This window comes from Peromyscus californicus, unplaced genomic scaffold (genome assembly GCF_007827085.1).
Source record: "Peromyscus californicus insignis strain IS unplaced genomic scaffold, ASM782708v3 Scaffold_21__1_contigs__length_65335640, whole genome shotgun sequence".
Lineage (NCBI taxonomy): Eukaryota > Metazoa > Chordata > Mammalia > Rodentia > Cricetidae > Peromyscus > Peromyscus californicus.
This window is the reverse complement of record NW_026294514.1, coordinates 2,932,356-2,960,341: the sequence shown is the minus strand read 5'-3', so window position 1 is coordinate 2,960,341 and position 27,986 is coordinate 2,932,356. Positions and strand designations below refer to the sequence as shown.

Genomic DNA, 27,986 nt, shown 5'->3' with positions numbered 1-27,986 from the left:
AAAAAAGCAAAAAACAGTAGTAGCTAGAATTTCACATGAGTGCTGAGAAAAACCCTAAGATGAATGTTTTGTGATTTATTTCAAATGTTCTTTTTTGAAGGTCATATTGAATTACTATAGAAATATTAAACATTTTCTTTAGTTGAAGATGAGCTGGCAGAAACCAGCCTTTAATGTCTTTATGGACACTATGGACTTTATGAGACTTGGACATAAGTGGAGCTCTCAGAAGAACAATCGTGGAAATTGTGACCAGAGACTCAGACTTCAGGGAGACTAGAATGCAAAAGGACACTGTTGTAATGCCTAAGAATTATGTGCCCAATAGATGTGAGAATATGAAGGAAGGAAGAAAGGAGTTCTAACAAGCCAAATTTATAATGAAACCAGTTATTATTTATCATTCTTCTAAAAACCATGGTAAAAATGCGCTAAACAAAGGACATGTGTAAAGCAAATGTAAAACTTGAAAAAAATAAGAACTTAAATCTCTGATTCATATTTTCTGCGTAAGAAGCAGTGATTCTTTTTCTTCGTTCACGTAAGTCAGTAGAACTAGAAGCCATGGAGGCTCTGCAGCTTTAACCATCGCACATTCAGAAACAAAAGCTTTGCCCCCAGTGTTAGCTTTCGACCACTGAGGCATCACCCAAGCCTGTAGAGTCCCTGTGGAAACAGCCATCATCACCTTTTCTGAGGTTAATCTGTGTTTTCCATAGCACTGTCACTGTCAAGTTTCGATGACACTTGGTCATGGTGGAGCCCACTGGAGGATCTCATTTGTGAGGATGCCCGGAGCTCACAGCAAGTGAACAGGCTTGAAGTCCCTGAAACAATGCTTGCACACAGCTGGACCAGAAGTGGCTTTTAATGAAATACTTGCTACCGTATTTCCTCGCAACCTACAAGGGAGAGATGTGGGCTCCTGCTCACCGCGGTGACAACCTGCTTGGCTTTCTTTTGAAGATTCAGAGAAGCATCCAAGTCACACACAAAATGGTGCTGTGCCAATAATATTTAGCCATTTCAAGTGTGAAATGTGTGGACCACATGCTAGAAAAGGCCTCCCAAGGTGACCATGACCTATCTGGTCTACAGTGTGAATTCAAGGCCAGTTCGGGCCAAGTTAATAACCCTGTCTCAGAATAAAAATGTAAAATGAGTGCTGGGATTATCACTCAGCGGTCGAGCCCCGGTCCATGTGTGAGGCCTGTGTGTCCAGCCCTCGGCGTCACAGAAAGAAAAAGGATAATGTCACCCTGCCCCGACATGCTGTAAGGGAGGCGAGTGGACAAGCATCACGGCTGTGGAAGGCTCTCAGCATCGGTCCATGAGGCACAGAAATTCTTTATTGCCACAGGAAGCAAGTGCACTCATCATCTTAAACAGAATTCACACAACAAAGGATAGATAACACACACCTGGGGAGACATGGTCCCTTGGATGATATTGGCTGTAATACTGAGGTAACCAATTGACCCTTTTCAGTGAAAATATCTTAAACAAAATGAAAAAAAATTCACTAGTTATAACATCTAATTTATATATACCATTCAAATAAAAATATATATTATTTGCTTTAATGTATAGCAAGTTTAATACATTAGTGTTTACAAAATAAAAACTGTATTCTACTGAAATTTTTTTGTGCTTCTTTTTCTCTAAGCTTGGAAGTCAGAAAAGTAGGTTACTTAAGGAAACTAACTTCTAGATTTAAAGATGCAGGTTCTAGGTCCAGGAAAGACAGACAAACGCCAGCTGGAAGATCACCGCATCTTTTAAAACTTGCATGTTAAAATCTACAAACCTGAACTGTAAGACACAATTTTTTAAAAAAAGGACCACAAAAATGTCTCAAAATAGATTACAGAATACAGGAAATGGTCCACGAAAGTACCGGGATACTGACCAGTGCTGTGGCTAATATTAAAAACGGAATGTTCTATTTAAATGGTATCACCTAGCTCTACTTCACAGCACACTGTGAAACCACAATAGTCAACACCAAGGTAGCAACAGGGGTCAAGGTCCCTAAGATACTTCTTAACAGACAAAAATGCCGTGTTCCAACAGAAACCTGTAGGAAGGGGAGAAAGCCTTTTGATGGTGTAAAAGTTCTTTACTGGTGTTTCTACTTTAACACTCTTCTACAGGTCGGAATGAGAGGTGACCATGTGACAGTGATTAGAGACTCTGGTGTGGACATCTCATCTAACCTTTGGTCAACAGAGTTCAGCAGAAGAGATCAGGAACTAATATTTATTACAGCCGTGGTCTAAAGCAGAACTAACAACAACACACACTCCATGTCAATTCACCCATGTCATTACCATCTTTATCGCATTTAGGGTTAACTTACTGTGCCTTAATTTACTTAACATACTCTGAAACATCAATGCTTAAGCCAAGGCTTTTACACATTAGCCCATTTATGTCAAGGCTTCTGCCCCACTTTCTTACATCTTGAGCAGCTGTCATGAATGTAGCCTATCTCATCTTAGAACTATTAGTCCAATTTTTAATTTGTGCATTGATTAAACCAATGAAAGTGGTATTATTTAGTGAAGGCTACACATTTCCTAGTAACCAAAATCAATTTTAATCAAGTAATAAGTACATTGTCTTTTCCTTGGTGTAAACTGCGTATTTGTCCTCCATCTTTCTCCAGTCGCTGCCACCGTGCCAATAACTACATCGCTTAATCTTTCTTTTTATGACTGCAAAAGTCCTAAATGTTGATGAGTAACATTTACCGTAAATACACTTAAAGTAGACAACAAAATTTCAAGTAAAAAGAATGGTATCCACATCTATTAGACCAAAAGGTCTCAACACCTAGATTTGCTTCTATAAATTACACAGACACATTGTACATTCTTAAATAGTGAATGCCTACAATATTGAGCCTTTCCACATGAACAACGTACACAGGAAGGTAATGGTCAGTGTTTGTTACATTGCAACGCTCTCTTGATTCCCTCCTCTGGGGCTGCGGCTTTGTCCCAGTTTCCACAGACGACTGTGTGAGTTCTTACGCTTTGGCTATGATCTGTTTGAGCTGAATGAGGCAACACTGGTTATTAAGGCTTATTCTATGATGGAGCATTATCCTTGAATCTGGTGCCATTTCCAGAGAACGGTGGGAGAATCTCAGCTATCTTGAGTCGTCAGGCTCTGTTTTAATAACTTTCTTTTCCAAGGTAAAAGCAGAGTGAGGGTAGTCTTTTAAGATCCCAAGGCTCTCTGCATAAAACAAAACCAGAAAGAGTCAAGTTATTAACCCTTGCCTTCACAGCAAATATTATTAACTATTTACAATTGTGAAATTTCACATGGAATTGTATTTACAGACTCATGGTTAAAAACATGAGTTCTGGCTGAACACGGTAGTGATGTATTCCCAGGACTCAGGATGCTGAGACAAGGGGATTGCTTCAAGTTCCATGTACGTCTGAGCTATGTGGAGAGTACCCAAACGAAAAACAAAACCAAACCCAAAACAAACCAGTTACATTTAAATCCCAACTAGCTGTAAGTTAGTGTGAGTGAGCTGAACCTTCATGCCCTTACCTCTAAAACGAGGGAAATCTGCCCACAGAGTAGGGCAAGGGATAAACACGAAATGCACATGAATAAACAGACCTTTTAAAATGCTTGGTGCACTGTGGTATAGAATCAAACAGATCCTTCACATACAAATGTTAATAGATAAAATATTTACCACAAAATTGTGATTGCAATACATCCTCACTGCTAAAGATGAAACTATGTCTAAAAGTTCCATGGCACTGTAAACAGGGGTTAAGTGGGAATAAAGAATGAAGAGTTTACGTTCCTAAGTAAAGGTCCCATGGAGTTTTAAAAGTTATTTGAACAATGTGAAATGCAATCTTTACATAATGCACTAATAAAGATATATACACATAAATACATTATATACATGAAAACATGTGGGCTAATACGCATACATGAAACACACACACACACACACACACACACACACACACACACACACTCTCTCTCTCTCTCTCTCTCTCTCACAGATCCTTTGAAAGGGCCATAGAAAGCAAACCAACATGTCTGTCTACCCTATCTGAACACAGGTAGGTAATCCAATGTATGTAGGCAGCCTCTCTATACAGAAAGAGATTTAAATTGCACTTAGGAGTAAGAAAAACAGCCACAATGCTTGAATTTTTACCAGCTGCGCATCTCACACTCTCTTGTTCATGGCTTACAATGACCTGTGAAGTATCCACTTTACAGAGGAATCCATGAGAAGCATGGAGAACGAATTCCAGGTCACTTGGTCTTACCACATGGAATCTGTGTCATTTCTACTCATTTTTTTTAAAAAAAGAAAACATTTTTCAATGGACTGACACTGGGCATATAAAAACCACACTCCAGACAGGCCCCATGTTCAGAAGTCACTGGCCACCGTGAATCAGACTCCATGGGGTTTTGTTCTGTGAGTGTGGGGTGGGGGTGGGCTTTTGTCGTCTTCTTCTTCTTTTTTTTTTTTTTTTTAAGAGAAAGAACATCAAGTTGTGTGAGTAATGAGGTAGGGAGGATCTGGGAAAAACTGAGAAGGGAAGGGCATGATCAAAATATAGCGTATGAAATTCTCAAAAAATAAAAAAAGTTTAAAAACTAAAATTAAATCTTAAAAAGAAAAGCAAAAACTCTTTTTTAGGTATTCCTTTGTTCTGCTCTATGTAAAATCCCAGCTTAACTATCTCCATGTAGCAGAGATACCAAGTGTGTCCCCACGGTGACACAAAGTGTAACCAATGTAACTGCAGGATTTCTTTTATGTAGGGTCTTTGAAGCAATATGAGTTTGTGGAAAGCATGTTAGTTTGTCAAGAACTTGGAAGAAGAGCTTGCTTTTTCATATTGGTGAAAAGAGGAGACCAATTTGCTATCACTTGAGGACAGTTTCATTGGTCAACTTCTTTGACAGTCCATGTGAAACAGTGGATTGAGGGTCACAAGGTACAGGACAGAATTTAGCACAGCAGCCTTTTCTGCCTCTGGAAACATGAACAGAAAGATGCAGGCTGTCTGGACAACTTCCTAGTTAATCCTCAATCCACCATCAGCATAAAGTCCTGTTCCTACGACTTAATGTACAAATTCAGCAAACTGTCCTGCCTGGTCTCAGCTGCCCCATCTCTAAAACCAAAGACCGTGATCAAGTGATTCCTATAGTTACTTTTACTCAAAGGCTGATTGACACCAGACTCTCCTAAGCGGTGCTGGCATCTACTAGCCAATGCTGTGCGATTCATTTTACCATAAAACTGCACCCTAAAATGCACCTATCTGCATGCATAGTCAGGTTCTGGTACACAAGGCTTTCTCAGCAAGAGACCAGGTGTGGAGCCCACCTGTGTCATATCACAGTATTGTCAGAAAAGAAGAGCCAGTCTAACTCATCCTAACCATTTATTATTCAGCTTAAACTAGCTACAGGCTGCCATCCATACAATGGCTTGTCCAGTAGTCTGAACTCCATGAGTCTTCCTTGTCATTCCTTACAATACGAAACTCTCAAAGAGGCTGGCTAATATTCTGGTAATCTATGATTTCCACTGTTCAGCAGAACTAAGGGAATGTCACCCAGGTTTTCTCCGATCGCAGACACTGCATTCTCACCTGATGAGTGGGACTTGGCCTCACTGGAGTAAAGTCTGCTCAGCTCCCCATCGACCACAAAATGATGGGGCTGTCTGTTCTGTACATCAGGCATTCGGAGATTCAAAGGTCGTTCTCCTAACGGGAAGGAGAGAAGGAAGGAAGAGAGAGAGGGAGGGGAGGAGGGAGGAAGGAAGGAAGAAAGGAGAGAAAAAACAAAGTAACATTTAAAACATTCCCAGTGTTCTTTATCATTTATTTTCTGTTTGATTTCCTAAATAAATGTTCACAGATTGCCGGAACACACCTTATGAAGAAGGAGACATGTCAGGAGGCACGGAAACACTATGCTAACTGGGGAAAGACTTTTGAAACAACTTGGGAGGGAAACAGCAAGTCTTTGATGCTGAAGAAACAAACCGCTGGGGTATGGATAGAGCTAGGATGAACCAAACAAGAGACGCACATTTCTAGAAGCTCTCCAGCACTCACTGTATTAACACAGCTCCTCTGTAAGACATTTTCCTTAACACTGTACCCATGGACTAAGGCACGCTGTTACCGAACCACACATTTAAAAGGGAAGACAGAGCTAGGCAGTGGTGGTGCACACCTTTAATCCCAGCACTCAGGAGGCAGAGGCAGGCAGATCTCTGTGAGTTCAAGGCCAGCCTGGTCTACAAAGCAAATTCCAAGATAGCCAGGGCTACACAGAGAAACCCTGTCTCGGGGGAGAAAAGAAAAAAGACAAAAAGAAAAAAAGAAGAAGAGAGGCAGAGATGGCTTCAGGCCAATTATAGTTTTGTTTTTGTTTTTAAGCACAACCCATGAAAAATTAACGAGTGCAGATACAGTAAAATGCTTTATAAACTGCATTATATTATCCATCACAGCAAGTTATGCTAGCGTCATAAATCAAGCTCCATCAAATCTTTCATAATTGTGATTGCTTGACCATTAACTCTTAGAACAGAGAAATTAAGACCTCAACTAAAATGTTTTTGTCATGTTTTAGAGGAAAATCTTTCTTTCACTCTCATGTCAGGATCTAGGGCTTGCTAACATGCTATTCTTATTTGGATGGGGAAAAAAAAACAACCTTTGGCAATACACATCATCCAAGGGATTAACATCCAGAACATATAAAGGAGTACAAGAATTAGTCACCCAAACCTCTAACCTTCCAATTAGTAGCTGTACTAATGAAATGATTAGATAACTCTGAAAAAAGAGGAAAAGAAATACACATACTCCCCATATGCTTAAAGATGGCTCAACATTCTCAGCTATTAGGTAAAAGCAAATGAAAATTGAAATTGCTTTGAGATTCTGCCTCACCCCGGTTAGAACGGCTAACATTGAGAAAACAAATGCCAACCAATGCCAGAGAGGATGCAGGGCAAAGATCCCCACTCACTGCTGGCGAGAGTGGGCACTGGTGCTCCCAGACTACTGGGAACTAAACACAGAACCACCATCTAACCCAGCTCTACCGCTCCTGTGTGTATGTCTGCAGGGAGCCAGACCTCCTACCCCAGAGACATGCACACACTTGGCTGGTGCTGCACTGCTCACAAGGGCTGAGACATCAGCCAGGCCCAGGTGTCCACCGGCAGATGAACGGGAAGGAACACAAGGCACAGACGCACAGGCGAGTTTTATTCAGCCGCAAAGGAAAGTGAAATGGTAACACTTGTAGGAAAGCAGATGGAATGGGAATCATTATATACTATGTTAAGTGAGATAAGCTAAATTTGGAGACAAACACCACATTTTCTTTTGTCTGTTGGACCTAGGTGTGTGTGTGTGTGTGTGTGTGTGTGTGTGTGTGTGTGTGTGTGTGTGTGTATGATCAAACAAGAAAGGAGGCAATGAGCTGGGAAGAAGGGATTTTAGGGGAGGGCGAGGGGAAGAAGAGGGTAATCCGACACTGACATGAATGGGGCCATGGGAGAGAGGAAGGTTCTGGGCAGGAGGGTAAACAGAACCCAGTCTGCATGGAATGCAGGAAGGTAAACAGAACCCAGTCTGCATGGAATGCAGGGGGGTAAACAGAGGACAGTCTGCATGGAATGCAGGAGGGTAATCAGAGCACAGTCTGCATGGAGTGCAGGGGGGTAAACAGAACCCAGTCTGCATGGAATGCAGGAGGGTAATCAGAGCACAGTTTGCATGGAATGCAGGAGGGTAAACAGAGGACAGTCTGCATGGAGTGCAGGGGGGTAAACAGAACCCAGTCTGCATGGAGTGCAGGGGGGTAAACAGAGGACAGTCTGCATGGAATGCAGGAGGGTAAACAGAGGACAGTCTGCATGGAATGCAGGAGGGTAAACAGAACCCAGTCTGCATGGAATGCAGGAGGGTAAACAGAGGACAGTCTGCATGGAGTGCAGGGGGGTAAACAGAGGACAGTCTGCATGGAATGCAGGAGGGTAAACAGAGGACAGTCTGCATGGAGTGCAGGGGGGTAAACAGAGGACAGTCTGCATGGAGTGCAGGAGGGTAAACAGAGGACAGTCTGCATGGAATGCAGGAGGGTAAACAGAGGACAGTCTGCATGGAGTGCAGGGGGGTAAACAGAACCCAGTCTGCATGGAGTGCAGGGGGGTAAACAGAGGACAGTCTGCATGGAGTGCAGGAGGGTAAACAGAGGACAGTCTGCATGGAATGCAGGGGGGTAAACAGAGGACAGTCTGCATGGAGTGCAGGGGGGTAAACAGAGGACAGTCTGTATGGAGTGCAGGGGGGTAAACAGAGGACAGTCTGCATGGAGTGCAGGGGGGTAAACAGAACCCAGTCTGCATGGAATGCAGGAGGGTAAACAGAACCCAGTCTGCATGGAATGCAGGGGGGTAAACAGAGGACAGTCTGCATGGAGTGCAGGAGGGTAAACAGAACCCAGTCTGCATGGAATGCAGGAGGGTAAACAGAACCCAGTCTGCATGGAGTGCAGGAGGGTAATCAGAGCACAGTCTGCATGGAGTGCAGGGGGGTAAACAGAACCCAGTCTGCATGGAATGCAGGAGGGTAAACAGAGGACAGTCTGCATGGAATGCAGGAGGGTAAACAGAACCCAGTCTGCATGGAGTGCAGGGGGGTAAACAGAACCCAGTCTGCATGGAGTGCAGGGGGGTAAACAGAACCCAGTCTGCATGGAGTGCACCATCAAAGCATTACTTTGTGTGAACTTGAGGCATTTTTTAAAAGATGGATTCTTACTTGGAATGAGGAGATACCAAGAGTGGTAACTCCTACCTGCTAGAAAGTGAACAATACATAAAATAAAACAATATGAAAATACTGTCTTCCTTTGGCTGTTTAGCAGTATTTGGGACCGCAGGACCCATTTCCAGGTTTACACGGCATGCCTCTCTACCTGGCCTCTCTACCTGAAGCTCAGTGGCACGTGAGCAGCGATGTCTTCTGAGCCGCTCTGCCTTCTGGGCTTAGAGGCGTGCCTGGCATACAGAAAATACTTCAAAAAATCCTCTGAACGAGTGAGTAACAATGACTGGGATCTTCTTCATGCTGAAGACATGAGAAAAGAAAAAGAATTTTCACAGTAAAAACACTCATGACTTGCTGAACTCTCTAGCATGGACTGTGTTCTGTGTTTTAGAGATAACTACCACGTCCTCTTAGGAAACAAATGTTACACCATTTAAAGAAAGATGTTATGATCATTTTGAAAAGGTGGGGGTGTACCTCAGTGGAAGGCCCTAGGTTCAATGCCTGGCAAAACAAGGAAACAGATTCCATCTAAGAACTGTCTTTGATGAACCTGTTTTTTTTTGGGGGGGGGAAATGGCCTATAAGCTCACACCCCCATCCTGACCAACCTCTACAAGACACATGTGCAAACCTAGTATAGGAATGATAAAATTTAAGGATTTCAGAAATGAAAATGTACGGGATGAATACTTTCCTTTGAAAAGGAACTAGTTAAAAAAAATGGATTTTCACAGGGATAAAATAATCCCTTCAAAATACTGATTTAAATCTAATCCGTTCTCCCCATTTCTCTGTGAAAGGCGCACGGTGCTGGCTCGAAGGCCGGGTCACTGCAGGGGCGCACCTTGTCCGTCGGAGCCATCGGAAGGCAGGCCGTCCGGGCTGTGCTCTCCGGAGCTCTGCCTGTAGAGCCCAGCTGTCAGCCTCCTCTCCTGCTGCAGCCTCTCGTAGCTGGCCTGGGCACACAGCAGCTCCATCTGCTTCGCCATCCCCTTCTCAGCCTGCTAGAAAGTAAAGCAAAAATAAAACCAACAACCACAGCATCCTAGACGTCTTAATAGCTTAAAGTTACCAATTTCAGACTCCGGCAAATGTATTTAGTATTTATTAAAATGAGCTCACGCTTCCTGTGGTATGCTTGCCTCCATAAATATGAATAAATGTCTGCGTCATGTGAGATACTGAGTTTGTTCAAAAGGTTGTCTTTTCAGTCCCATAAAGAGAATCCCGTGTGAGCTCAAAAACAACATAACCTTCACTTTGTTTTCCAAGGTCGTGGGTCTTTTAAAGGATTTCCCTTCTTTCTTTCTTAAAAAAAGAAAGAAGAACTCAAGAGCACCAGCAACATCTGCTGTCAACTACACTGAACACAGGGTGAAATCCTGGCATTTTATTTTAGGATCTGGCACTATCCAGACTCTGCTGATGACAGCCTGCCTGGAGGAGAAAAGGTGTAAAACGGCTGTCTAGAGGAACAAGACAAACACACCTCCCACCAAAATTAAACAATGCAAATTATGCAGAGCAGCATCCATGCCGGCAAGGATCTCTGCCTCCGCCCCAGAGAGAAGCGGCATTTTTCCCCACCAGGCATAAACGGACATGTTTAAAATACAAGGCTGGTGTGTGTGACATATAAAGTCATCTCCGCATGTATTCCAGAAGCTCCTTTTGTATGCACCGTTCTAAATTACTTGCCTGTGGTATTCAAAGCAGCGTATCTATGACATTTGCCAAGGAAGTAATAGTCAAAATGCAGATATGATTCATTAACATGTTATGTAAAAGTACTATAAGGATCCTGCTATATAAAATTGGTTACAAAAGTTATGATTCACAATTTTAAAAATCAATAGATGGAACACAGAATGAATTAAATAACTAGAAAGAATGCCCATCCTACTTTTCTAAATGTGCACAAATCAAATCAAAGGTAACAATAACCTCATTTCACTTGAAATTTAACCCATTAACCGATGGCATTTCAGCGGGCAGTTCCGAGAGGGAAACAGCCTTTACCCTCTTCTCCCCAGTGACCAGGACTGGCAATACTCCATGTGAATGTAAACAGCTCTGCGGTGCTGTCTAAAAGGGGCACTCACACATGGACTTTGGAAATGTCCATTTCTGAGCACAGACATAGTTAAAAATTCACTATAATTTGGGGGTGGGGGATGGCTGATGCAGCACAGCACAGGCTGGACAAGCCTGAGAAGCCACGTTCAAACCCCAGCACCCGCATGAAGAGCAGAGCGTGGCGGATGCACTGTGATCCCAGCACTGGGGAGGCAGAGCTCAGTGGATCCCTGGGGCTTAGCAGCAGCATAAACACGATGGAAGGTGGACGGCTCCTGAGGAATGACACCCACGGCTTCCCTCTGGCCTCTACAGACAGGTGCACACGTGTACACACACCTATACCCACACAAACACGCACTCCCTCACATATATACAGGAATTAATAAAATTATCCAAAGCCACACACTAATTTAACAATTCCTCAGTGAGGCTTTAAATGAGGTAAGAGTTACAATGTCGACAATATGCGACTGAGATCTTGTGCGACTTTACCTCAGAATTGTGCTGTACACAGCCATGCTGAGAATAAAAGAGAATGTCCCATTTCCTACAAGTAAGTAATGTCTTATCAGATTCTGTTCATGAACCAAATGAAACCAAGTCGTTCCTGCCACCGGACAGATACAGCTGTGGAGAAGTCATTTTAACAATAACCAGAGAAGGACTCAATCCTCAAAACCCTCAATCTGAAGCAGCCCCGTCTTCAAGCCCACAGCTGTCTGCACGAGGTGGGCTGGTTACCTGGGAATTGAGTTCTGCAAGCCCCTCGCTCTTGGCTCTGGTCTGCTGGAAGAGCGTGTGCACCGACTCCTGGAAGTCTGGAAAGCCGTCCTGTGGGGCAGATCACAGGGCCTCAATACCTGGACTCTGTTATCACATGAAGCACAAACAACACTTCATCTTCAGCAGTGATCGGCTGAGGCCACAGAGCACGCCAGTCTTAGGCCACCATGCCTTGTGTTCTGCAGCCAACCACAAATGAAGAACATGGGAAATGCAGTCATCACCGTCACCAGCAAGTGAGCTCTGTGACCACAGGGATGACAACCGACATTGCAGCCAGCATCCGACTCACCATCTGCTCACACCGGACACTTCAGAGTGTCCCAACTTTTCCTGATTTCTGGTTTTGTGACAAGCACTGTGAAATATTTCCATGGAAACAGCATTTTCCTACAGTTTCAACAACCCAGTAGAAAAAACATGAAGAGGCAGAACCCTCCACCAGGACATGACCCTTGCTGTCCTCTACCTCTGTCTGCAGTGGGTCTCAACCTTCCTGATACTGCGAACCTAATACAGTTCCTCACGTTGTGGTGACCCCCAACCATAAGATTATTTCATTGCTACTTCATAACTTAATTACTGTTATGACTCATAATGTAAATATCTGTTTTCTTATGGTCTGAGGACACCCCTGTGAAGAGGGGCCGTGACCCCTAGGTTGAGAACCACCTGTTAAAGCCCTCCATTGGTTCATCTGACCTGGCTAGCACTGGGGACTGCTGGGCTTTTAAAAATATTTCTTTAGTCAATTTATTTTTGTTTTGACATCCCAAAAATAAACTGTATACGTTACAGCTGCCCAAGCTTCTGTGTTACTGTGACTCCTACTGCACTACAGTCCAAGGGGCAGCTTTAGAAATTCAATAAATAGTCCCATCGCCAGGTGTTCCCAAGTATTTTTTGGTTGCTTGTTTGTAATCCATCTGGAACTACCTTTGCTATGTATCATGTGGTAAAGACCTAAAGTAAAAGAAACGATTTTTAAATTGCCAACTTGAATTTCCTGGTACTGTCCAGTGACGGGCCGGCCGTGGGGACCGGCCAGACCTCCAGTCCCTGCCCTCCAGTCAGTCTCCTTGCGGGGAAGACAAGAGAATCTATCAGAGAAGATGAGAAGACCAAGCAGGAAGGGGTGATGCCTTTAGCACGTGACTGCTGTAAGCAAAAACAACAGTAGATTCCACGCTTCCTGGACTAGGGTCTTTTTGGAGGGCATTCTATGCCCGGGCAACCCTTCAGCTACGTAGACTCAGGTCATGTGTATCTGGGTGAACCTACCCACCGTTTCCGAGTTCCTTTGAGCTGCTGTTTGCTGTTCCACATGAATACAAAAGCTATGGGCGCAACCGCAATGACTTTGGTAAAGCTGAGGAAGGCCGCCAAGGCTCTCCTTACAGAAACCTTTATTACCAGTGCAGCCTCCCCTTTGCTGGACAAGCTACATACTTCTAACACAGGGTTAACAATTAAAAAACCGAATTTGTTATGATAGCCGAGGAGAAAAAGATGCTGTGATGTAATACAATTTTTTACTTTGAGATATAAGATATTGGCTCAGAACGTTCTCCCATATGGTCTTTATGTGCCATGCTTTCAAATATTTAATCTACCAAATTAATTTACTAAATAACACCTAATTACCTATTTTTAATTTTAAAATGATTTTATTGTTTTGAGACAGTCTCATCCTACTGCCCAGGCTGGCCCCAGCTCACAATGTTCACAATGTAGCTCAGGCCGACCTTGAACTTACAACCTTTCTGCCTTGGCTCCTGAGGGCTGGGATCAAAGGCACCACCACCACAATGAGCAAATTATCTGTTTGTCTGTTTGAAGTCAGACATGAAATAACATGATTGGTGGTAGAAAGTAAGTAACTCTGACACTGTGAGACCACTTTGTGTACCTTCCCATCCAACAGTACTCCTTGAGTACTGAAGACACTGCCTCTCTAGCTCCCACCCCGATGTGGAGGGATGTATAGACCATGATCAGTGGGTGAGCTACAGCCAACTTTATAGAGGAGCATGAACATATACTGTTTTCTTAGTTATTCCATTTTTCTTCTAAGAACTCTTTTTACTCCTAAAGCTCCAGCCTCAACTTGAACGAACCTTCCCTTAAGCTCAAGGTAGTGGACTTGGAACAAGGAAGAATCTCCAAGAACCGCTTTGCTGGCTTGCAGGGGCCCGGACTGTTCTGGTGCCCACTGCACAGGCATTTTCTACTTGGCCCTCACAAATGATGCTCGGTTTCCTGGAGTCCATAGCAATAGACACTAGGTTCAACCCATGCATCCCTAACATGAAGCGCGATGTGAATAAGCATCTGTTACAGCTGTTGTTCATGAGAACTGACTTCATCTCTATGATTTGTGCTGGGTTTGAAATCTAATCCTGTTGCTGTTTCTGGTATGCAGAGCAGACTGTTTTGCCACTGGGCATATCGTCCCATCTGTAGCAGGGACACTATAGCAGCCATGAGGCTAATTTATACAATTATTTTTAGAGGAACAAATAAGGCATAGACAATACTTAGCTCGGTGCTCGGCACACGGGAATTATACTCATGAAGAGTGTTTCTGCCATTTAGACTGTTCAACCAGATAGCTACCAGGCTTAATCAAACTAAAACAGCCCAGTGCAGTTGTGTCTTAGGGATATTTACACAGTATAGCTATCTGAGGATGAGTGGGAACTACATACTTAACACTACAACCAGCAAGCAAATCCTGGGGATATTGGTAGGGGGTACAATGGTGAAAAACAGTGGAATGGAAATGCAGAAGTGCCTCTCGGACAGGGACCCGGAACACTGGGGAGGCTCCCCAGACGGCATGAAGCTTCAAGGATGAGAATTCCTCAGGAAAAGACAGCAGCTTATAGAGAGGCTTGAAGGCAAAACCAAAAGGCTGCACAGCACCGTTTTATTATAGTTCCTGTAAGAAATGCTCCAAGGAAGAGAGCAGCAGCAAAGCCAGAGATGCACGCCCAGATTCTGTGGCCCGTACACCACACGATACCTGAATCTTAAAGAGATGACGTAAATACTCTCCTCAGTGTAGAGTGACACTCTCAGAAGACCCGATTTTAGAAAGGCCACACTAAACACAGCCGAGACTAGTAAATGCCTCTGGTGAAGACGGAACAGAGTCTGGGGGTGTGGAGGGATGCTCACTTCAATAAAGGCTGCAAAGCCAGGCATAGCTTGGTAGGGGAACTAGAAAATGGATGGATTCGGTCAGAGGCACGACTTCCCTGCACTCAAACCAGATAAGTAGGTGTAGTGAGCCTGGACAAAGGGATGAGGTCAGGGCTGGAGACTCAAGAGCAGTCACCTGCTCAGCGCTCAGTAGCAGGCTGTGGGTGGAGCTGCTGGGGCCCCAGATGCCCCAACACCTCAAACACTGTTTGAAGAGGCTTGAGAAGGAGGAAGAGGCTCGCCAGTCTTCTCCGGTTAGGACCAGATGTGTGGTCTCAGCAAGTCAACCTCATTATTCACAGCATTTCCAATTTTTCCACAGAGATTACATCACCTGCTTTGTGGGCCCGGGGGTGGGGGGGTGGGGGGTGGAGGGGGAGATCTGTGGGCATAAAATGAACTAATGCAGATGGCACATCTTGTCACAGAGTGCCTTCATGGTCAGGGCTATATTCAGCCACGAGAACACTGCAAAGCTGGGCAGGGGACCTCCAAACTCTGCACGTGAAAAGCTTTCTGGGAAGTGGGTGGTGCTCCATTGTTAATAATGAGAGAAAGAAGCTATCTGGAATGGATGACAGAGAAACCGAAGAGAGAACATCCCAAGACACTGGGACGCTGGTAGAGGAATAGGTTCGTCTCCCTCACTGTGTTTGGTTCAGGACTTATTCTGGGTCTCTGTGGCTTTCTTCCTAGGCACCAGCTGTACCATGCTATGAGCAATTTATCTCCATGTCACACTGATGACTGCTGCCATTAATCACTGCGTTCCCTTGGTGATGAGATTCTGGGTCTCAGCACTGAGAAAATAAGATGTATGTTTGGAGGCTGTTCATGACCTAATTAGTCTCACCCCTTTGGTCCCCACCCTCGCCGGCGAGCTGTTTTAAACACCGCCCAGCTGTCCCGGAGTGATGGGTCGCGGCAGATGTTCTTAACCCCACAAGTGCATTTTCCCTTTCTCTATTCACGCTTTCCGTATGAATAGCAGATTGTGCCGCTTCCGCCTTTCTGATCCAGGGAGGAGAGCCCACGGCAGGCTCACCCGCCTTCATTTCACAAGCTTAGTCACAGTGTAGGTGGATACGCTGACCCTGCCCCGCCCCGCCCCCCTGGAGCGGCCGGCAGATGTTTCCTCTTTCTTGTTCAAACCCAGCTCTCGGGCTCTCTGGGCTCCATGAACAAATTTACTTCTTCCTCTCAGTTGCTTCTGTACTCCACAGGGACAGGAGAGTCGTCGCCTCTCACTCCTGTCCTGCGTCTAGCAATTCCGGTGAAAGAAAATGAAGGAGTTTCGACACAGAGCAGACAGTCCGTCCACGCAGGGTTCCACCTCCCTCCCTAAGACGCTCTTGTGACACTGTCATTACTGGAGATAATGACAGTCTGTTCAAGGAACCTCGTGTGTTCCTAAATCACAAAGAAACGTTACCCACTGACTCTACTTTTAACCAGTATTTTAGATTTTTAAGCAAAGACCAGATAGCCAGGGATTCTGGCTCCCAACTCTTCATGTTCTATGATTAGTTGCAAGGCCATCTTGCCTTGTCGTAGGCAGAGTATAAATAAATCAGACTAACTTTTACGGGTACACTCTATCTTTCCCACACACCTTCTATGCCCATTCTAAACAGCAAGTGTATCACACAGTACTCTCTTTCATATAAATATATTTTGTAGTTACCACTGTTAAACTTTTTTACTAAGAACTTACAGTAGTTTACCAGGCAGCCGGCCTTGGATTAAAAAATAGTAATTACCATTCCTCTTCTTCAGAGACCACCAGTCCCGTACACCCATTTCCCTTTGCAACCACAGAGCGGAAAGTTCTGAGCCCAACAGTGCTTTTCTGTGGCGGTGGGGTGTTTTGTGGACGCTCATTAGCACCCAGAAAGGTACTGTTTGGAGCTCATGTGTAAAGTATAGGCTGGAAACCCTGACTCTGTCACTTATCAGCAACATGGCAGCTCTGGGTCTGCCCTGGCTGTCAAATGGACATCGTAAAGCATACACAAGGAGGTTTGTGATAAATGTCCAGCAGGGACTGGCATATAATAGCCTGAATTAGAAAACCATCATTGTTATGACTGTCCCACAGCTGGACGCTCTGGGGTCCCGAGTGACAAATAAGAATGAGAGCACACAGTTCATCCTCAGTTAAGCTGAAGGTGGGTTCACTACAGTTGTTCACTGCTGCGGAGTGCTACCAAGCCCGACTTTCTAACAGACGGGGCTTGGAGAGGGGCTCTCCCTGGAGGTCCACTTCCACTGGGGCCTCCCCCGAGGCTCGCCCAAGCGGGAAGGGTTTCTCTCTGTGACTATCTTATTTAATCTCAAAACTGAAGGAACAATGCTCAAAATCTCTACATATTTTAAAGTCTAACACACCTTGTAAGGGCATTGTAATGGTAAAAGGTACACCATTTAAGGGCAAAGGATAGGTACTTCTATACTGTATATGTTGACACTTGAGAAAATCTAACCATAGCTATTGTTAAAGGAGAAAAGTCAGGTGAGTACTTATGATTTACTCCCTCCAACCCTTCAAGTGCAGCAGAGGACACAGCATTTAGCGACAGGAAAAGCTCTGACTGCTCCTGGGCACAGCACTACCTTATGTACAGCCTAAGACACTGGTAACAGCAGGCAAAACTGTTTCCTTCCTTAACACGTCAAATTATTCTGATGTCACTTTGATCTACGGGACATCACATTTTTGTTGTTGTTTATTGCAGAAATATTCTGTTAAACGTGGAAACAAGTAAAGAACTTGTTTGTGTGCTTCCTGGCGGCTGGAAGAGATTTTGGAACAAAGGGAGAAAAGTAGTCGTCGCATTAATCTTGGCCTTAAGCAACTGGGAATCTGTCCCACATCTATTTTTATGTTACTATCTTCAAATATGGAATAAATCTAGAAGCACAAAAAAGTTTACTAAAGAGAGAGTAAAAGCAGACTCAAAGAGTTCTGAAATCTCTCTGGTTTCGGGTTTCATTATGAGGTCCTTTGTATCAGTCACACCTCCAGACAGTCTTTCTACCTGTTGTTTTTCTCCACATGGTCAGTGTTTTGTTGTCTTTGTCTTCCCCTCATACCAGCGGATCTTTGCGATGCCACCCTGAATGCCCACTGGCATCCCTACCTTCTTCAAGACCCAGCTCAAACACCTCCCAATGGAGTCCCCACTCACACCTCCTGCGGTCTCCCTCTCAGAGCTGCCTCATGGAAGACAGGCATCCACACAGGAAACAGATCCCACGACAGCCAATACTGTCACCCCAGGCTCAGCTTCCAGAAGCACATGAGCAGCTCCAACACCCAAGCCTGACTCAGAACAGAGCCAGGCTAGGCCTATGCCTGATCACAGACTGCAAAACGTTTCATGACACACGTTTTATGCACAGGACACACTCTGAAGAGACTGACGGTAATTCCTAGGTACCTTTACAAAACTAAGCAAAACCAACCAAACAACAACAGCAACAACACCACCAATAAGTGAATCATTGTCCTAAATTCAAGCTAAGGTTTCCAGTTGTTTCTAGGAACAAATTAGGAGTCTAGTGTGCACAGGAGCTCTGAGAGACTTGGGTTAACTAGTCACCGGCCTTGTTAGGAAGGATGAAAACTTTTACAGGAAAAGGCAACACTGATCGTTTTAATTCTGAATCGCAAACTATTCCAGTGGCTTTGCGACCCTAATAAAACGATGAGCCAACCATACAGAACTATTTAAATTATCTCCAGGGAGACGTATCTCAAGGAACTGAAAATTCACAGATAATGTAATAATCCAACACTTGAGTTTCCAAATACTGCAGAAAGAAGTGGCTTACGTTTCAGCTCAGGGCCCCCGAGAGGGTCAAGCAGCAGTATCAGCCACGACCACACATTTCAGTGTGGAACAGTCGGGCTGCAGGAAGAGCAGACTGAGTTATGACCACATGGAGGTCCAGGGCTGAAAAGAGACCTGGGTAGGCATCCCTGCTGGCAGCGGCCATCGATCCAGGGCTGAGTGCTCCAACAGCACAGGCTGGACAGGGTCTGCCTTCACCTGCTTTCTCCAGCAGCAGCAGCAGCAGCAGCAAGCCAAATCTACAAGGATCTTCTCCTTGCCATTATCTCGGGGTGCAGCATGGTTAAACTGTATAACCATCTCCCAACACTGCCCATCAGACAGTGTCAACAAACCTCCTGAGTGACACCTGAGGCTAACCCACCTCCAACAGGACTCTAAAGCGAACATCAGGACAGGCTGACAAATAGGAGCACAACTTCGAAGAGAACTGTCCCTTGGGAACAAAACGCTGATTTGAGAACTTTTACTCGAGGATAAAGTTTTTAGAAAGCACAGACTTATTCACAATCATTCACTGTTTTATCCCACAGCCGTTACTCATGCCTGTTCAGAGCGAACCAACGGTGTGAGCTCAATGTGGGTCGAAGGTACACCGGCAAGAGTCCCGTTCTTCTCTGGCAGGGCAGACCGGCCCTAAGTTAAACACAAACATTCAAGAATTCCAAGTAATCCTAAGTGCCATGAAACAAGCTGACAGGAGCCAGAGGGTGACCTGGGGCGCACAAGCCCCACCCCCGAACTGGAGGCGAGGAAGCCAGAAAGCTCGGGCATAACCCAGGGGTGGACGGTAAATGCTGCGCACACAGCTCGGCCAGTCTCTGCAGGCAGAACGGTGGGAACAGCAACGTGAGGCAGCAAGCTGGAGCCCAACTCTGAGGTTTCCTCACAGGGACAGAAAGCCACTGGGAGGGTTTAAGCAAGAAAGACTTATGTTTTCACAAGATACTTCTGGCTTGACACCAACACAGGACTCTGCCACACAGACACTAGGCAAGGATAACGCGGTGATGGGAAGTCAGCATTGTGAACCACAGCTTACCTGCTGGAACTTGAATTTAAATTATGGAGTAGACCATACCCCCACCTAAAAGGGGAGCTGCCCAATTACAACCTCCATCCTGCTGCGGACTAGCCTCAGAAGGGGTATGCAACCCAACCTGGGGAACAGCCGTTCTGAAAACAGTCTCTGCGTTCAAGAATCCCGAGAGAAGCACGGTCTTCCTACTCAGTTTTCACCTTACCACTTACAAGTTAAAATTACAGTAACAGTCTCAACCAGGGTTCCCTGAGAAACGATTTAAGTACAGCGGTGTTTCCACAACTGCCAGTTCCCTTGGGGGAACTCCTGAGTGGCTAGTGACGTAAGAGGGTGAAGAAGGACCACTTGACCAGTGAAGGCTTTCACGCCTGTAAGACACTAATCTGTAAGTCAACCTCTGATCCACTATCAATCTAGTCCATACAGTTTCCTTTTGAGACTCTCCTGGGGGAGAGGGGAGAGACGGGACAGGCGGCTCAGTGGTTAAGCACACATGCTGCTCTTTCCAAAGGACCTGGGCTCAATTTCCAGCCACCACATGGCAGCTCACAACTGGACGTATCTCCAGCTCTAGGGGATCCAAAGCCCTTTTACGGCTTGCATGGGCGCTGCACACTCGTGAGGCACAGACATACATGTAGACAAAACACCCACATGCTGTGGGATGGTCTGTATGTCAAGTGTGTTGCTGATTGGGCAATAAATAAATCACTGATTGGCCATTGGCTGGGCAGGAAGTATAGGCAGGACAAGGAGGAGAATAAAACTGGGAAGTGGAAGGCTGAGTCAGAGAGACACTGCCAGCCGCCACCATGACAAACAGCATGTGAAGATGCCGGTAAGCCACGAGCCATGTGGCAAGGTATAGATTAATGGAAATGGATTAATTTAAGCTGTAAGAACAGTTAGCAAGAAGCCTGCCATGGCCATACAGTTTGTAACCAATATAAGTCTCTGTGTTTACCTGGTTGGGTCTGAGGCTGTGGGACTGGCAGGTGATAGAGATTTGTCCTGACTGTGGGCCAGGCAGGAAAACTCTAGCTACACCCACACACATAAAATAAAAATAATGAAATCTAAAGAACATTTTTAAAAAACAATCTCCTTGGTTTGCTCACTGAGACTTACAGGTACTTCAGAGTAACAAAATTCTATATTGCTTTTAAGACTGTATAATTTTTTTTAACTAAACTGCGGGAGCTATTCTTTTTTGTCTGAACTAAGATTTTACATTAGTTTTGGTGATCTTACAAATGAAGCAAAACTTATGAGCATACAGATATATTACAGGCATTCATACCTCCACTTTAATTCTCTTTGGAGACAATTCATCTCTTTCACCACATTTTAAACCTAAAAGGAAGGGAGGAAGAAAAAGCTTGAGAAGATAACAAATTTTATTACTGAATGATCTCAGTCTGAAATGTTCCCTTGGAATACATAATTCTGAAACCACAACATGAGAAATGACATGCAGTAACCATTTACATAATGGAAGAGACTATCTCATCATTTCCAAGTTAATATTAGGGGATACGTAGACAACATTACATACTTTAAAAAGCTTCTCACTTAAGAACTCTACCAGAGAAAAGCACTATTTCATGACAATATAACAAAAAAAAGAAAAAAAAAAACAAAACCCAAAAATATCAAGGGAATGTGTCTCTTTACGAGTTCAGTAGGAACCGTTTAAGATAAATTGATAAAAATGGTTATTTGAACCGGGCGGTGGTGGCGCACAGCCTTTAATCCCAGCACTCGGGAGGCAGAGCCAGGCGGATCTCTGTGAGTTCGAGGCCAGCCTGGGCTACCAAGTGAGTTCCAGGAAAGGCGCAAAGCTACACAGAGAAACCCTGTCTCAAAAAACCAAAAAAAAAAAAAAAAAATGGTCATTTGAAATGAATGCGTAAGGCTGTATGAAATAAGATGTGTTGTGCCTGTCTCCCAACACTTCAGACATTCTTACCTGACTCAGTCTCCCTTCTGGGAGCTATCCCAGAGTTACGATAACATATCTACTACATGGCACCCATGAGTACTTAGGACATTCCCATTCTTTAAGCCACCACCTTGATATGTTCTTGCCAAGTAAATTATGAGAAGTCAATCTAAATTATATGTCACTGTAAAAAGACACTCAGGTGTAAAAAGTACATCCTGGACTAGGCAAGACACAATTTCACTTACTGTGGCATTATTTCCCAAAACAAAAGACACCCAAAAAGGCACAGTGCCAGTGAAGTTACGTCTTCTTACACAACCAGCACAGGAACCAGCTTCCTCACAGCCACCACCACGTCCGGCTGTGAGTGAGTGTGCACGTGTCTAAGAAGCTGTAGGGTCCTCAGCATCACACTCAGAGCTGAGGTCTGCGTGAGAGAATGTCTGCACCACGGCCAGAACACTCCAGCCCTAGAGTGGGGACACAGCAGGACCACTCAAAACCAAAAACGGCTTCGAGGATCAGGAGTCCCAGTGGTCACCACGTAGTGGACTGCATGGACAGACTGCATACAGCGTATTTATTTCAAACCCCAGAGAAAGGCTTTGGGATGTCTCCACCAAGAACACATGATAAATGTTTGAACAGGTAGGTTTAACAACAGATTTCAATATCATACAATGCATACATGATACAAGTATTCAAATACCAAATGGTACTCCCTGATACAAACATTTTTATGTTTTGAGGAGCCAGTTAAAAATAATTAAAAAAAAAATCTCTTTGAACAATGTTTTGGAACGTGACCACACTGTTTAATTCTGTATTGCTCCTATCCTACCTTCTCCGACACACTCATATTCTATCCATGAACGATGCTGCAAACTCTGCCCCTACCCATTCCCCACTTACCTGGTGGTCCTGTAAGTGTACTTGTAGGTGACTTCTCGAGAGACCTGCCTGGCCAGGGCAAACAGCTCATCTCTCCTCGTCAGCAGGGCATTGTCCTTCACACAGAGCTGGGCGGCCGCTTCGTTAACGGTCAGCTAAGCATCCAAAGGGAAAAAAAAAAAATCACAAGAATAAGCATTTCTACTTCATTAGATAATAGAGTGTTTCACTTCATGTGAGAAACTCACATGTTATAGGAAGAACCCCCCCCCCCCCCCCCCCCCCCCCCGTGATCCCCCATGTCAGGCGGCACAAGGGATAGCTGTCTTCTGGAGCCACGACAATTCCAAACAGCTATCTTGCTTTTACCTACTTGTATTCATTTATTCTGTATTTTTGACTAGGCAGGGGAGTTTATGAATGATAAAGAATTATTCTGCATCCCATTTATCTTATGGGGAAAAAAACCCCAAAATTTGATTTTTGAAATGGTGACAATCTTAGTTAAACACGATTATATACAGCTGGTGACATTTCTCGCCTGAACTGACATGAAAATCTCCGATGGCAACACTACTCAGATCACTTACACAGCAAAGTAATGACAAGTCAGGGTGGCAATGGAAGGTGACATCTCCGAGACTCACTTTTTATATTTACTTGATTCAATAATTCTTAAAATACTGTCATTGCTGGCTGATCAGACACCTGTACTAACACTTAAAATAGCAAACAGCACAGGAACTCGTTAATAAATCCGCATGTTCCCCACAGTTCTGTCAGGCAGACGCGGGGGACTGCCGGTGGATAAACCAGACTTCTGCTAGAAAGTAAGAAATGTCCTTCTTCACAGTGCGAGCTGTGGCAGGAAGAAGAGCTTGGTGCTGGCCAGACCTGGGGTTAATTCTGTTCCACCGCTCCCGGTGTGTAAGTCTGGACAAACAGAAGGCTATCTGCGAGCTTAACTCTGTCAGTGGGAAGACAGACCCCTCACAGGCTCTCACAGGAGGGAAGTGAGGAGCCACACCGGGTGTGAAGTTGCTGCTGGTGTCTAGGTCTTGTTTTGTTTTAATTAGAAAGTTCAGGATTTACCTTTTCCCTCTACCCAGGCATCTCACCTTTACTGATAATAACTTCTCTATTTCTCTACACTAAGACCTTTCAAGTCCTTTCTCATTTATATAATCCTGCACCTTTTCTTTTTTTACATTGGTTTATGACAGAAACTTGGCATATTTACATCACCACCTGATATGGGCTCAATGCACAGTAAATATTGTTGACTGACCAGTGAATTTTAAAATCCTTTATAACATCGTTTTTTGCTATACATATAAAAATGCCATTCCAGGAAAGAGCAATGCACTAACCCAACCTCATCCCAGCCCTTCAAACATTACAAGCAGAAAAGAACATTTATAAATATGCACCTTTGCATGCATATCTAATTATTGATTTGGCATAAGCTCCAACAAATGGACTTGTGAGACATAGAACACACTAAGATTTAATAAGGTTTTTTTTTTAAAGATTGATTTTTATTCATGTGTGTCTGTCTTGAGTGTATGTCACATGTGTGCAGAGGCCTGAGGAGGCCAGAAGAGGGTGTAAGGTCCTCTGAAGTTGTACACACAGGCTGCTGAGAGCCACCTGACTGGTGTGGGGAACTCAGGGTTCTAAGAGCAGCAAGCCTCCCTCAGACACTGAGCCACACAGCCTGCCCCTACTAACTTTTTATGTCCTACCACAATTTCCCTCTAGACAAACTTCTCCAAATAACACCACGTGGGGACACTCACGGGAGACTGTTCTAATTCCGCCCCTTGAGGCTTCCCATCTTTTAAAAAACTTTACCTACTTCATATACGTAAATGGCATTTGGTTTGGGTTTTCACTTACTTGACTGGAAATCAATCCTTTCCTATGTCTGAGTTATTTCTAAAATCTGTTGCTCGTGGCATGCCGGCTTCTTCTGTGGTGGTGTTTCATTTTCCTATAGACTCTAGGAATTACATTAACTTTGTATCATATGTGGCGTGGGTCTCTTTCTTACATTATCATTAGCCTTACAGCTTTTCCTTTGGATGTTGTCTTAGTTACTGTTCTGGTGCTGTGAAGAAACACCATGTCCCAGACAACTCTTACAAAAGAAAGCATTTAACAGCTTACAGTTTCAGGGGGTGTCTTAGTCAGGGTTATTATTGCTGTGCCGAAACACCATGACCAAAGCAACTTAGGGCAGAAAGGGTCTACTTCACCTACATTTCCAGGGAACAGTTCATCACTGAGGGAAGTCAGGACAGGAACTCACACAGGGCAGAAACCCTGCAGCAGGGGCTGATGCAGAGGCCATGGAGGGGTGCGGCTTACTGGCTTGCTCCCCATGGCTTGCTCAGCCTGATTTCTTATAGAACACAGGACCAGCAACCCAAGGATGGCACCACACACGGTAGGCTGGGCCCTCACACATCAATCTCTAAGAAAATGCTCTACAATCTTGCCTACAGCCCCATCTTATGGAGGTATTTTCTCAATGGGGGTTCCCTCCTCTCAGATGACTCTAGGCTGTGTCAAGTTGACATAAAATTGGCCAGCACAGAGGTTTAGTCCATTATCATCATGGCGGGGAGCATGTGGTATTCATGGCACTGGAGCAGTAGCTGAGAGCTATATCCTGACCAAAGGGCAGAGAGAGAGACAGACAGACAGACAGACAGAGACAGAGACAGGGAGGCACAAGCACCTGGGCCTGGCTTGGGCTTTTGAAACCTGAAAGCCCACCCCCAGTGACACACTTCCTCCAACAAGGCCACAGCTGTATGAGCCTACGGAGCCGTTCTTATTCAAACTACCACAGATGCCATGCATGGAAACTCTTCCTTCTCTAGAAACACGTACAGGTTCCTCTACTCAAGCCTACCTTACCTTTCCCATGTTAGTATTTAGTCCACCCAGAATGTGTTTTGGTATGTAGTAGGACACAAACATCTCACATCGTGTGTTTTGGTAGGTAGTAGGACACAAACATCTGATATGGTGTGTTTTGGTAGGTAGTAGGACACAAACATCTCACATCGTGTGTTTTGGTAGGTAGTAGGACACAAACATCTGATATGGTGTGTTTTGGTAGGTCTACCATTGTCCTTCCTCAATTCCCAACTGCACTGTAGTCCCTGTCCTAAGGACTGGTTTTAGTACAGACACAAGGCTGTCAGCCTGGGCTTCCACGGTAAGCTCACGGCTGAGCTAGGTGCCTCGGTGCCGCGGCAGGAAGGTGAGCAGCCTTCTTCCTCTTCCTTAAATTACCAACAAGGACCAGCTGCTTCCTCCAGGGTTTTCTTCTTCTTTGTCATTTTTTTGTCTTGTTTTTGAGGCAGGGTTTTATGTAGCTCGGGCTAGCCTCAAACTCTCTCTGTAGCAGAGGATGGCCTTGAACTCCCGTCCTCCTCCACTTCCCAGCACTGGGATTACAGGCATATGTCACCACACCTAGTCCCTGCTTTTGAAGGGCTCCATGTGACTGAGGTTAAAAGGGAAACACACTTTACAAAATGATACCAAGTGACCTGCAGGTTCAGCGTGCCCACTACAGTGACCAGGAGGACCCGTCTCAAACTGCTTTCTAAGTAGCCATTTTTATACTTGCAAATCTAAATTGCTGTGGAAAGTCCTTGATTACCAGTGAGATACCTGAATTACCCACACTCCAGAACTACCTGTTTAGGTACTGCCACAGAAAATCATTTTAACATACACTGGAAACTGTTTTATACGTCTTCTTAAAACTCACTGATGAGCAGAAAAAAACAACAACATAACACACTCACTGTCATGGAATTTCGACTCCAATAGCCTGGAAAAGTAGGCGGAAGTTTCCCTGCTCCAGAAGACCCTCCTGGCAGAAAGCAAGGCGGAGCGAGAACCCTGGCTCCCTCCCAAGAGTAGTAAGAAGCTAAATTACAGTGTCTCCCTTCAACTCATCTGCCAGCGTTCCCCAGGTTTCATGGCCTCTACCCGGCGATCATTAGCAAATCGGTGACTAAGACACTTAAAGAGAAATAGAGCTGCTATCTCTGACACGGCTAGCTTTTGCTAAATGCCACCACTACAAATTTGTCAAAGTAATAAAAACTAAGACGCTGTCTTCTAACTGGCTTAGGCATTGCTCCCATGCCCTGTTTCCACAGCCCCAAACACTAAGATTCCATCCTTATCTTCATGTTGAAGATTAGCTTTCAGTCATTTACGTCTGAACTTAAAACTTAACTCAGTTAGTTGTCTTGTCTTCAGAAACAGGTGGTTAACTGATTCTGTGACTGTTTCTTTCCCTGTAGTTAACATGCTCATCTTTAGTGACTCAATTAATGCAACTGTCCATGAAGTATTGTTGACACGAAAACACTTTGGCAAATGCTGGATGACAGAGAGGCTCAAAAGGCAACTGGACTTTATCTTTGGACATTCAAGAGGGCAAAGGCCACGGCTGCCCCTCCCCCCAAACAAAACAAAACAAACTGTGATGGTTAATTTCAATCGCCACCTTGATGACACCTGGTAAATGGGCCTCGGGATGTGCCTATCAGGGATTCTTCCACTAGGCTAGTTGGGGTAGGAAAGCATGTTCACTGTGGTGGCACCATGCCCTGGACTGAGATCCTAGATCAGGAGTTCTCAACCTGCGGGTCACGAGCCCTCTGTTCAAACCTCATCTCCAAAAATATTTACACTACAATTCATAACAGTAGCAAAATTACAGTTCTGAAGTAGCAATGAAATAATTTTATGGTTGGGGGTCGCCGCCACACGAGGGGCTATATTAAAGGGTCGTAGCATTAGGATGGTTGAGAACCGCTGGCCTAGACCGTAGGAAAGGAGAAAGAGAACTGGTCGTGAGTGTTCACTGCTCTGTTCTTCCTGACTGTAAATGCAGCCTGAGCAGCTGCTCCAGGCGTCTGCTGCCTTGACTTCCCACCACGACAGACCATGAGCCAAATTCAACTCTTCCTTGAGTTGCTTCTGTCAAAGTGTTTTAAAAACAGAACAATTGAGATACAAGCCAAACCCAAAACAAACAAACAAAAACCCCAAAATGCGGAGTAAGATAAGCAGAGAGGGGGAGGCAGGATGGCAGAGACAGTACCTGAAATGCCTGATGGGCCAGAGAAAGAGTAAGGCACGTGAGCACAAAACAAAGATGTTATTACCTCCAAGATCAAGTACGTTAAGGATGCAGTGTCCAAACTGGATGAAAAGTTCCCATCTTCACAAGGATGGAAAGTGTGGGAAAGGACCAAGGGGTGGGGCGAATGCTGTGGAAT

The 27,986-nt window shown here is 44.6% G+C and overlaps 1 protein-coding gene across 2 annotated transcripts in view; it reads right to left on the bottom strand.

Annotated features, from left to right (window-relative positions):
* Window positions 1–411: 411 nt before the first annotated feature.
* Nab1 (NGFI-A binding protein 1) overlaps window positions 412–27,986 on the bottom strand; it is a 44,562-nt gene continuing 16,987 nt past the window's right edge. The window contains exons 3-8 of one of the 2 annotated variants that reach the window (XM_052749423.1): window positions 22,689–22,823; window positions 21,133–21,183; window positions 11,691–11,780; window positions 9,715–9,874; window positions 5,661–5,777; window positions 412–3,243 (exon numbers count right to left, since the gene is read on the bottom strand). In XM_052749423.1, the coding sequence (XP_052605383.1) occupies window positions 3,155–3,243; window positions 5,661–5,777; window positions 9,715–9,874; window positions 11,691–11,780; window positions 21,133–21,183; window positions 22,689–22,823 (642 nt within the window). In that variant the 3' untranslated portion in view covers window positions 412–3,154. The remainder of the gene's footprint in view (window positions 3,244–5,660; window positions 5,778–9,714; window positions 9,875–11,690; window positions 11,781–21,132; window positions 21,184–22,688; window positions 22,824–27,986) is intronic. The other variant, XM_052749424.1, reaches the window with a different exon arrangement.